General features: G+C 40.5%; 1 protein-coding gene across 3 annotated transcripts in view; it reads left to right on the top strand.

The window, feature by feature from the left end:
- Positions 1 to 12,311, top strand: part of ADAMTS12 (ADAM metallopeptidase with thrombospondin type 1 motif 12) — a 415,782-nt gene that overhangs the window by 269,631 nt on the left and 133,840 nt on the right. For all 3 annotated transcript variants that reach the window (XM_036846885.1, XM_036846887.1, XM_036846886.1), the window contains 5 exons: positions 1,633 to 1,776; positions 2,370 to 2,514; positions 7,253 to 7,345; positions 8,819 to 8,964; positions 11,618 to 11,787. In XM_036846885.1, the coding sequence (XP_036702780.1) occupies positions 1,633 to 1,776; positions 2,370 to 2,514; positions 7,253 to 7,345; positions 8,819 to 8,964; positions 11,618 to 11,787 (698 nt within the window). The remainder of the gene's footprint in view (positions 1 to 1,632; positions 1,777 to 2,369; positions 2,515 to 7,252; positions 7,346 to 8,818; positions 8,965 to 11,617; positions 11,788 to 12,311) is intronic.

The raw sequence follows: 12,311 nt of genomic DNA, 5'->3' as shown, positions 1-12,311 counted from the left end.
TAGCCAATGCTAGAAAAACAATTATTCATGGATATTTTTAGAACCATGCTTGTTTAGGATTTTTCCTAATTATTGAACAGGTGAACTTGTGGAATACTTTATGAACTGGGTAGGACTGGATTTGCAACAGGCTGGGGAAGGCTTGCTCAAGGGGGAAAAAAAACCAACTTCCATTGAATTAAATTCTTTGTGGTTGGGTGGTGAGAGTTCTGTAGATTAATTCTCTGACTCCTTTGTGAGTTTTGTATTCATGTAGAATGTGATCAGAGTCTGTAAGTAAGTTGGTAACATCTTAATGCATTAAAAATAATACAAGACAAGAAAATCCCTAAATCCCCCAAAGACTATTTTCTGCAAGAGTAGCTAATGTTGATCAGGAGATTTTATTAAAGTTAGATATGAGCTTCTCTGTCAGAGGGATTGAATTTCACTAGCAGAGTAAAACATCATACTTTCCTCTGTTCAGATTTGGAAAGTTGAGCCAACATCTCTAGGTTGTAAGTGTCCAATAAGCAGATTCCAGCGGAGAGGGGTCTTGTGGGGACTCAGAAGTCATCTTGATGGTGATCCTGAGGATTTGGCTTATAAACTGACACTTCTCAGTCTGCCTTTTTCCCAGGCACCTCCTTGCCATGGGAGTCAGTTAAGCACTTTAGGGCCTTTCAAGGCTGCTTCACCTGGTCATCCCTGGCAGTGGGAGGCCAGGGAGCCAACCGAGCAAGACACAGACAAAAGCACTGATTTAGAAGCACAAAGATCTGCAGAAGACCTAGTTTTGCCACAAACTAGCTCATGACTTCTGACAAATCTCAAACTCTCAACTTACTTATCTAGAGAAGGAAAATAAGCTAGCTAGACAATGATAAAAACAGCAATAAAAAATTTCTGTCATTTATACAACATATATATATATGCCAGGCACCTTGCTAAGTGATTTTCAAACTTTATTCCACTCAAATCTCATCCCAGGACTCTGATGATGACTCCATTTTCTGCTCAGTGAAACTCAGCAAGTTTCAGTAACTCACAGATCCTTAAGTAGCAGAGCTGGAATTCAAATCCAAATCATCTGTCTTCAGATACCCTGCTCTTAACCCTTGGACTGTAAGGTCTCCCTAATGTCTGTGATGTTGGAGGACTCATAACAATGCTAGAAAGGAATCCATCCCCTCCAAGCTTGTGGCCTTTGACAAAGTCTTCCATAGGCTTCCCCTCTCATGCTCTCCCTTAAATTATGATGAAAAGGGAAGAGGAAGGTTTTGCTCTTTTGTGCTACGGTTGCTACAGCAGGAGAAAGAGGGCAGCTGGACACAAGATTTGCCCCCCGACTCTAGTCTCATAGAAGCCAAAGCCAAACTGGAAGCTTTTAGCTTTCTGCCAAACAGAAGTTTTTGAATTAGCCACATGGCTCCCAGGGTTGCATATTTGAAACAAAGCCGTGCCTGAAATGTTTCCTGTGCTTTTGAGTTGAAAATTAGCTAGACCCCTCCAACTTCAAAGGCCCGCTTTGTAATCAAATGCCTTCTGTACAGAGGTGGCTCTCCGTGGATTATTTTCACCTTGGAGAAACTGTGGTTTTCTCCTTGTTTCACGCCTGCCTCCTTGATATCCTTGTGTCTGTGCCCCCTGCAGCTTCGGCATCCAGCATGACGGGAAGGAAAATGACTGTGAGCCTGTGGGCAGGCACCCGTCCATCATGTCCCGCCAGCTCCAGTACAATCCCACCCCGCTGACGTGGTCCAAGTGCAGCAAGGAGTACATCACCCGCTTCCTGGAGTAAGTGACCACACATCTCAGGACAGCCTCACTTGGCTCTCTGTAAACCGGAAGTCACTTTGAGTTCTACCCGAGGCCCGGAAAAGTCTCAGTTCCTCTCACAGGTCACAGTATGAGGGTGGCAACAGAAGGGGTGGACCTCACTGCTGCTCTCTGACCCTGAGATCTAGGTGGGTTTTGCCTCCAGCCTCAGCCAGGTGAATACTCCATCTCCCCCCACCCCCCCTTCAGCTTGCTCCAGTCTGAAGGTGGCTCTTTATGACCTGATCGTGAGTTAAGTCCCTGGGGACTGGCAGGAACAACCAGGACAAGTCAGGACAAGTCAGTGGTCACTGTACCCCATTTAGGGTAAGATGGTGATTTTCTCATTTTACCACTGCTTGTATTTCTTAGATCACATCTGAACAAATGGTGTGAGATGCGATTTGCATTTCCTTTTAGACAACTCTCACCTTGCGCCTGATAGAAATAAAGTTGTCTTGAAGGACAGAGTACACTAGAGGAATGGAAGTTTCTCTTGAATGAAAGACTAAATCTTTCATTTAGGAGGAGATCATAAGCAACTGCTCTCATTTCTATTAACTTGTTTTCAGCCGAGGCTGGGGGTTCTGTCTTGATGACAACCCCAAAAAGAAAGGCTTGAAGTCCAACGTCATTGCCCCCGGAGTGATCTATGATGTTCATCACCAATGCCAGCTGCAGTATGGCCCCAATGCTACCTTCTGCCAGGAAGTAGAAGTAAGTGTTGGGTATATTGGTGCCTCTGGTGGGTATGGGCAGGGCTTGAGATCCATCATGCTAAAGGAAGGGCCAGGGAAATATTTGGAAATCCGAAGATCCAGAAATGGAAACTTTCTATTCATGGCAAGATGTCTGTAAGGCAGAAGGATTGAAGTTGAGGCCATTTATATTCCTTGACCCACCTCCTTGGTATCCTTTGCAACTGGGTGGTGGTAAAGAAAATTCTACAGTGATTTTCAAGAATCACAGTTATTCACACCTGCAGACTCCATAGCAACCAACTTAATCCCTAAAGTTTCCCCCTTTCCTGAATTTCCTCTCTGATTGAAGAGCACCTCCAGATGCCAAGGTAGGAATAAGATTTATCCCTAATTCATTCTTCTCCTTTATTTTCTTCAACATCCAAGTGATAAGTCAAGCCCTGACATTTAACCTCTGATGGCATTTGTGGCTCTGACCTGTCATCTTCATTCTCACTACTGTTCTCCTGATTCAGTTTCTCATTACCTCTCCTTACTAGTGTAATTACCTCCTACCCAACCTCTCCCTCTTTCACACTCTTGCTTAAGTTATTTCAAAAAGACACAGATCTAACTGTGGCTCTTCTCTGCTCTTAGGGTCTTCACTGACCACAGGATAAAGTCCCAACTCCTTTGTATGGCATCCCTTTGTGATCTGGATCTTGCCTATTCTCTGAAATCATCCCTTTTAGTGCGCAAGTGTCAGTGTTAATACACAGACAAGAACAAGACAGGTCTCACTGACCCCTGCCAGATTCTGTGCTGTGTACTGAATAGGGTGAAAAAGATGAGACCTCAAAAACGAATAAGGTAAATTCTCTGACCTTGAGGAGCTCATTCTCTGGTTGGGGAGGCAGACAGAGAAATATCAATACAGTCAGATAAATACAAAAAGAGACATAGAGAGAGAACGCTGAAGAGGAAGTAACTGCTCAGACAGAACAAGCAAGACAGCAGAGAAGGTAAGGTTGTTGCAAAAATCCCTCAGCTTACTTCGAACTGGTTGCCAAGTTATGCTAATTCTTCCTCCAAAATATCCTAAAGTCCACCTGTTCCTATGATTTCAGTAGTCCCCTGATTGGTCTCCTTTCTAAGACTCTGACCACTCCCCCTCAACTCTGCTCCACTCTCCAAAACACAGCCAAATTGACCTTTATGAAGGAAATCTGATTGTGTTCCTCTCTTATTAAAATATTTCACAGCCTCCCTATGCCCCTACAGTAAAATTCAAATTCTCTAAAATGGTTTAAAAGGGGCTTCAGGATTCATCCTCTCTCTCACTCTCTGGCCTTATCTCTTAAAATATTATTTTAACCCTCCACTCTCTAACCTGGAATTCTAAGTATATGTATGTTGGATTTTATCACTAATCTTTCGTATCTTGAAATCGCTCCTTCATATTTTGCATCTCTTCATATCTCTGCATTTTGTGTAATCTCTTCCTCTTTCCCTTCCAACTCACTAGTTCTCTTTTCAGATATGTCCAGTCCTTTGTTTAACCTGTCTATTGACTTTTTAATCTCATTTATATGGTACTTTTTTTAACTTGGAACAGTTTCTTTTGTTATTTTTCTAGATATTCTCTGCTTTTTTTATGATCTTATTTCTCATTCAGACTTTCAATATTATCTTCTCCTTCTTTAATCATATAAGACACATTTATTTTGCAATTTATAATTGCAAATTATAATGGACAATTCTGATGTCCAGAGTCTGTGTGGGTCTGCTTCTCCTATTTGGGGTTTCTTCAGGGTCTCACTTATTATGTATTATTTCCTTTTGTCAATTTCTGCTTTTATTGGGAACTCTTGGTTATGAAACTTCATGTCAGGCTATTCTTTAGGGTTTAGATGGCAGGCACATTCTTTCAGAGAGAAATTTCACTGCCATCCCTGGGTCCATTTAAAATAAATTATTGGTTGGATGTTGTTTGACTACCTACATGAGTGAGATCAGGGCCAGTATGGATACAAACTCTCAGGGGTAACATTTTACCACTCCTTCTAGAGTTAAAGTCAAAACAGACAAGTTTCCCAGCTGTTTTCCAAGGTTTCTTTCAGTCAGGGGGTAGTCCTTTGGGGTTATGGCCTTATATGAGGTATCAAATCCAACTTCCTGCCCTACATAGACGTGAGGCATTTTCTCCAGTGCCCAAGTGACCATCAAAACTAAAATCTAAGTTACTAGGTTTGTATCTTCAGATTAACAATTTCTCCTACATTTTTAGCCTCTGAGGATTTCCCTTTCTTACCAATTCAGGAATGTGTTTAAAACATTTAGAATATTTTCTCCAGGATTGTAGGTGTTTTATAGAGGTAAGGATTTTTCTGGTTATCTCTCGTCAAATCTTCTTTTATATTCTGTTTATCCACACTGAACAACCTCATTCCCTGTACATGCTGAGTTCTCCACTACCTCCAGAACTTTACATGCTCTGGTTCCTTTGGACCATCCCTCCTACTCATCATTTGAGTCTGAGCTTAAATATCACTTCACATCCTATTGTTCACATCTGTGTATTTTTTTGACAAAGCTTTTACTAGACTATATTATAGTTGCTTCTTACTTGTTTATACCCTCCCCTACTATATTGTAAGCTTTCTGAGGGAATTTTTATTCCTGACATTCAGTAGTACCTAGCACATAGTAGGCACTCAATCAATAAGTGAATGAAGACTTCAAATCCCTGCATATTGCAGCCAAGATAACCTAATCATTTTCAATATTAAAAAAAAAAAACAAACCTAAAATACTAGAGAATGTAGCATCATCCTTCTTTATTATAACTTTTGTTTATCTTGAAATAGTTTACATCTCAAAAGAAGCTGCAAAAATAGTGCAGAGAGTTCTTGTGTATCCTCACCCAGAATATCATTCTTTATAAATGCATTATGAATTTAAAAGAAAGTTTAAAAATATCCTGGGGGGGGGACAAAAAAGGAGTGATAAGCATCAAATAACTAAAGGGCTTTGATTTTAACATCTGAATGGCAACAGACAATGAGATGTTCACCTTGAGCAGCACAGTGAGTTAGGGCTGAGACCCCTACCTGAAGCTGGGAGCCTTTAAGAGCTACACCTCCATGACAGAGTAGATTAGAAGAAATCCACCACCAACAAAGGGAGATGACAGAGAAGCATCTTTTATCTCAGCCTGAGTTTTGAGGGGGAAGGATGCTAGTGGATAACTTTCTCACTCGAAACTTCCTACCATGGGCCAGCCTCATGCCAATTTAGAGTTCATATTTATACTCTCGCATGGTTTGAGAACCCCTATGCCAAAAAAATTAACATGAAAATATTTCTGACCTGATAATACCATGGGATGCCTGGTAGAAACAAAGGTTGAAAAACTGCCCTGGAGGAGCCAACACTCAGCTAAGGATGCACAAAACCCCAATAGATAAAGCTTTGTTCAGTTGAGTTCACAATTCAGCACCTAATTAAAAATGTAAGACAGTCTATCTTCAACTAAATGAGGAAAGACAATAAACCTTCAAGAGATTTGGATAATTGAATTTTTTAGGTAGGGATAATAAAATAGATGTATAAAAGAGGGGTTTTATATAAGAAAAGGGGAAAAAAAGCACTATATGATATATTTAAAGTAGATGTGAAGAACAATTACAACCTCTAGAAATGAAAAATACCCTGATTGACTATAAATTTAGTGGATGAGTTACACAGCAGACTTGCCAGAGCTGAAGAGAAAATCAATCAGTTGAAGTTTAGAGTTGAGAAAATTACTTCCCATCCCACTTGAGTGTTTCTCAGAGTTGTGTGATGGAGGAGAGGCTGGCCTTTTCCTGATAGAAATCCAGGCTTTTTCAACTTTTATGTATAAGAAAATTGAGAGCTAAAAAATACGAAAGTAAAGTTGAAACATGAAGGACGGAATAGGAAGGTCCATCAACACTAATTATGAGTTGCAAAAGGAGAGAATAGTTGCAAAAGTTGTAATCATGGAGAGGCAAGATTTAGAAAGATAAAAATTAAGAATTTTCTAAAATAGTTAAAAATACAAGATCTTATGATGAAGGAGCATATTGAATATAGAGTACAGTAAGTAGATGGAATGATGGCAGATGGGTGGATAGAAGAAAGACTAAAAGGTGGATGGAAGCAGCTGAGCCATTTCAGATGCTATGTAAGAATCTTGTCAACCTTCCCTTGTTCATACTGCAGGAGGAGAAATGTGAGGGAATATTCAGTTCACTCCCTGGCAGCTAAGACAAGCTGGCTATTTTGGGTAATAAGTAAATAAGCTGAGGTTTTCTGGATGGAATAGTTTCACTTTCCTTCATGAGCAGTCTCAAGTTATAACTGCCCAGCTGTTTGTAATCAGGTCACCTTCCATCACAGTCTGGATTGCTCTTTGATGACTACTGTCACCAGTTGCCCTGCCTACGGGCAGTGAGTGCTGGATACTGTGCCACACGTATAGAAATTCAACTCTTGGGAAATGTGTCTTACCTCCCATTTTCATATTGCCTAGAATGGCCTATAGACCACTGTTTATGAGTGATGACAAAGTCCAAGTTAAGTTTAAACTGAGGGTTCTTGTGTGATTACTTTGCATCACGTTACTCACTAACAACCGCAGCATTTATTGTGGGTATGTGGGTGAGTGTGTGTACATTTTACCATCACCGTAGAAATGCTTTTGTGCAAGTTTTGAAAGTAAAAAAAAGTACAATCTCATGTTTGTTTTCCAGAATGTTTGCCAGACACTGTGGTGCTCTGTGAAAGGCTTTTGTCGCTCCAAGCTGGACGCTGCTGCAGACGGGACGCGATGTGGTGAGAAGAAGGTGACGTGTCAGTGATGTGTCCGGCTGAGGAAGGAAGGTGGTGGGTGAAGGGCTTAGCGTTCTTGGAGAGAGCAGAGGAGAAGGCCCTGGAGAGCAGCTGCCTCTGGGTGAAGGCAGATCATCCCGCAGTCAGACTTGCCAAAGGAAAGGATTCCACTTCCGCGACTCCTTTTGAGCCTTCACTGGAAACAAGTAGTTAGGGAGAGAGGGCCACGCTCCAATTATAAAACATCTGGCCCATCTTTTCCCGATGAATTTCTGTGGAGTTTGTGGTCAGTAACATCTGCTGGGCTTATCATCAACCTTCATTTTGATATTTTTTCCCCCCTCCATATTGAACATTGGGAAGGACAAGCCAGTGGCTTTTTTCCAAAGATGCTGAATTTAGACCACTTGTTATCTTCTTTCTCATCATCTGACCTGATTGCATTTCTTGAAGTCCTACGCACCTTACTGAGCAGGAAAGCCATATACCCAAGAACTCAGAGATGTTAGATACCCTTCAGACTACCTAAGAACAGGGTAGTACGTGCTGCTCAACAACACCGTTTGGGTTCCTTGTGGGCCTAGGATTTATGTGTTTAGTGGGTGTCTTTACACAGCTTGAGTGTGGCATGACCCATCACTGAGATTACAGAACTTCAGAATATCAGAATACAGTGACCAGAAATAATGAGAAAGAGAAGACCAGCAGATGAAACATGCCCAGATCCTCCAGGAAATGTGGCCATTTCTAACAACCAACCTGCATTTCTTGTTTCCCTTTTCCTGTGTTCACCCTCCTAAACTGGTAGTTGTTGAAGGATTCCCTTGAAGAGGCAGAGAGTGGACTTTTTCCTGAGCCACTTGAAACATCAGAACTGGAAACAATGGGTAGAGTTATAGGAAAGCAGAAATTTTTCTTGATGCCTAACTTCAGCTTCTTAACAACTTGTGTTTTCTGGCAATGAGTGGACATTTTGCAGGAGGATGTTATCTGTTGCAAACATTAAATACCCATAGAGGCTATAGAGAAGTGTTATCACAGTGCCAGTCTGCAAAATGTTTGTTATGGTCTTCAACAAGATAAGAAGCTTGCACCAGAAAGTAAATCAATTATGTTACTGAACAACTATATTACTAAGCATACTCAGCTGACATGCTTTCCATAGCGAGACTTTCTCAGTGAAGGAAGTGGTGTGTTGATTTACTTCCGGGGTGCAATCTGCCAGTCACACTTTGAGTAACACTCCTGCATTCACTGCAACTAGGCACTGTAAAGTTCCCTTTAATTCCTGAAATTCTCTGATTCTAAAACCCGAAGACTCTTGGGGGAAATTCTTTTGTGAGGCTCTCTTTGTGCTACATCTGATGTGTGACTTGTAGGAAGTCTGCTTGCTCTGGGAGAACTGGGTTTAGACTGCTAGGTTTCCTGACTCAGCTTACTATGGGAACCTTCCTGACTTATGCATCTCCTGCCTTTTCCCTTTCCAGTGGTGTATGGCTGGCAAGTGTATCACAGTGGGCAAGAAACCAGAGAGGATTCCCGGAGGCTGGGGCCGCTGGTCACCCTGGTCCCACTGTTCCAGGACCTGCGGAGCTGGAGCCCAGAGTGCAGAGAGGCTCTGCAACAACCCTGAGTAAGTCCAGCCAAAGATAGTTCCCTTCCTTCCATGAGCACTGGGAGACTAGTCGTGGATAACATGACCTCAGTGACCCCAAGCCTCCTGAAGGAAGTCAAATATGTTCCCAAAGATGAAAGGGAGCCAGGAGGAAGATTCATAGAGTGTGAAAAAAAAGGTGGTTCTTTTTTGCTTTGTTTCATTTTGGCTTGGCACTGGATTCTTACTAGAACTTGGGTAAGTAAGCTGATTCCATCATTTGGAGAAATAAGCAAAATTTTTTTAAAAGTACAATCTATGTGAAAGACTTTAGGAGATTACACAATTAAATCCTTCTAAATAACCCCATTCTATCAGTGGAGATTAGTTATACCCAATTTTGCTGATAAGATGGCAGCTTTCTTTCCATCATAATGAATGTATAATTTTATAAAAATATTCTTCTTCCCTTAGGTGACTCATTAAATAGCTAGGCACATTTTTTGAGGATAATTATTTTTAATGTTTTAGATTAGGATTTTGTAAACCTTAGAGTTCCATATTAGCCTGTCAAGGATTCCATAGACGTTATTTCACAAGTGGCTTTCAATTTTTTAATCAAATTACTTAATTTTTTCATATTTTAAGTTTGTATAATGATATGAATTAAATTTGTATTTCCTTGATTTCCAAATATATATTACATTCTTAATTTCATTATTTCTCAGTATACTAGTTCCCAAGTATAATTTTTAGAAAGTGTACATACAATGCCTCCTGTAAGTAGAAAATGTATTGAACTTCTTTTACCTAGATTTACATTAGTCTGCATTAAAGAGTAAGAGTCACATTTTTTAAAAGTGATAAATATGGTTATAATTCTCTCAGTGTCTCAGTTCCAAATCTTACTTCTCCTTTTTATTAATAAATATATTTCTATATGCATGTGTATATATATATATATATATATATATATATATATATATATATATACATATAAACTATACATATATATATATAATTTCTCCTAGGGGTTAATAACTTAACATCTATGAAGAGTTTAACACAATATCTACTACATAAAATTGTCAGTAAATGGTAGTTATTATGCTATCTTTACCATCTCCCATGCATATAAGTAAGTGTACATTTGAGGAATTTGGACAAAATTGTTTTAAAATCTTGCCTTTTTGTTTAAATACAAGGTTCCTGTGACTTCAAAAATTCAAAACCAGAAATCCCTTAAAAAGTATCTTTACAGAATATCTTTATTTTATAGTTTGTTTCAATGTGATCAGAAAAGTGATTTCCATTTCAGAGATCAGGAAACACAGGTGATTTGTTCTAGGACCTATTGTCAGTGTTCTGTATCAGCCACTACCAGTCCGTAGCCTTCCTGGGAGGACGGTCAGTGATCCGCGGTTGTCAGAAAAGGAACATCCTTGTTGAGGAAATGAAAGATGATCCTCTAACTTGGCTTCAGGGGGAAAAAATGGTCCCAACTCCCATCTCAGAGGCTACAGTTTGTCTTAGAGTCTCCTTGGATGAGTGACCATGTCTGATCTCAGTAGCTGGTTTGCTTAAGTTCACTGAGAACCATAGCAGTGGAAACACAGTAACAGATTCAGTTCTGTGATTCAGGTCACAGACTCAGGTCAGTGCATTACCAACGAACGCTGAGACGGTATCCTTGTTATGTATCGGTCAGCTGTCTAGTGAGAACCCAGCAGGGCTTGGCTCACAAAAGGCTCTTGGATGGACATGACTTGGAGAGGTGCCAAGTCATAGAGTGTCACTCCATCATCACAAATAGGAAGCCAGCTTACCCTCAACTCTCAAGGACAATTCTTAGTCCCGCCTACAGGGAGTTAATGAATGTGAACTGCCTTGGTCAAAGAATTATCTTTGGGTGTGATTAATGCAGGAAGTGCCTACAGTAGGATAATAAAGTGTCATTTAAGAGGAGAAGGAGATTACTTCTGGCAGGAATTCAGGAAGAATTCATGATGGAGATGGAGATAGCATTTATTGGTCCTTAAAGCACAGGCAGTATGTAGATGTTTAGAGACTTAAGAGAGCGGAAATCTATCTAGAGGCACAGAAAAAATAAAAGCAAAGAAGTCAGCCTGTATCATGGGAGCAGTGTGCAAATGAGGAGGAGTGTGGGAAGAAAAGTTGTTCAGGTGAGGTAAGTCAGTATCATGAGGGCCTTGGATGCCAAGCTCAAGAGGCTGGACTGGATTCTGTGGACATGGGGTGCCATTAAAGATTTGTAAAGAGGAAACTAAAATAATTAAGGCAATCATAAAAATTAGCCAGAGAAGAGTGTGTACAGTAGGTTAAATGAGGAAAAAGAGGGCAGACAGGAATGGAGATAAGGGGTGAGCTAGTTTGGTGATGGTGGGAATGAAAAGGAGGAAACAAAACTAAAGTCACAACTGATGACCAGGCAGCTAATTGACTATGGGGTCAAACTATTTCAAAACAGGCAACTGTATACTTGGGACTGAATGTTCATGGGCAACAGCAAAAAATGTGGGAAATTTGAAGAATTTATTCAAACGGTGAGTTTTGAGGCTAGAGAGGGACATGGTTTGGCAAGGAAGGGGCATGGCCGGATGCCAGAGGATTTTTAACAGAAAATGCTGGCCTTTAAGGAAATTAAAGAAGAGTTTGTGTGTTTCATGTGTAGACCAAAGTTTGGAGGGAAGTACTGCACTGGAGAAAGAAAACGCTATCGCTTGTGCAACGTTCACCCCTGTCGCCCGGATACACCAACATTTCGGCAGATGCAGTGCAGTGAGTTTGACACTGTTCCCTACAAGAATGAATTCTACCACTGGTTTCCAGTTTTTAATCCAGGTAAGGAGCTGTAACAGTATATTCCAGATCTAAGACTATAGCCATTATCAGAAAGCATTTATCTGTCAGGGTACCTGTGGTGCCTTGCAAAGTTCAACAAAAAGAGAATTGTGCCATCAAGAGTTTTATATTTTAGGAGGTGGAGACACTGACCTGGTTAAGTGGATCAGTAAATGTTGAAGGTGAATATTCCAACTCCATGCTGAGCTCTATTGGAGATAAAAGAGAAGTTTATCAAACATGATGGCTCACTTCAAAACAGCTGAGGTGCAACTAAGCAATAAGTGGGGCTTGTAGGGATTCAGAAACTAATCACTGATGAAAGTGCTTGTTGATGAGCCTGTGGAACCGAATGTAATTTTGGCAGAAATTAAGAAAAGAAGATCATTATGGTTTTGGAGTAATTTCAAAGAAGTCTTCCAAGGAAGTAGTTGATGATTCTTCAGCATGAGTAGTCTTTCTCTTGGCATAAGGAAAGGACAAGGCATTCAAAATAGAGTCATCAATTCCAAGTGAGAGGAGAA

Source organism: Balaenoptera musculus, chromosome 3 (assembly GCF_009873245.2).
Source record: "Balaenoptera musculus isolate JJ_BM4_2016_0621 chromosome 3, mBalMus1.pri.v3, whole genome shotgun sequence".
In the NCBI taxonomy this organism is placed as follows: Eukaryota; Metazoa; Chordata; class Mammalia; order Artiodactyla; family Balaenopteridae; genus Balaenoptera; species Balaenoptera musculus.
The sequence above is the reverse complement of the archived record's forward strand: the minus strand, read 5'-3'. Positions and strand labels throughout refer to the sequence as shown.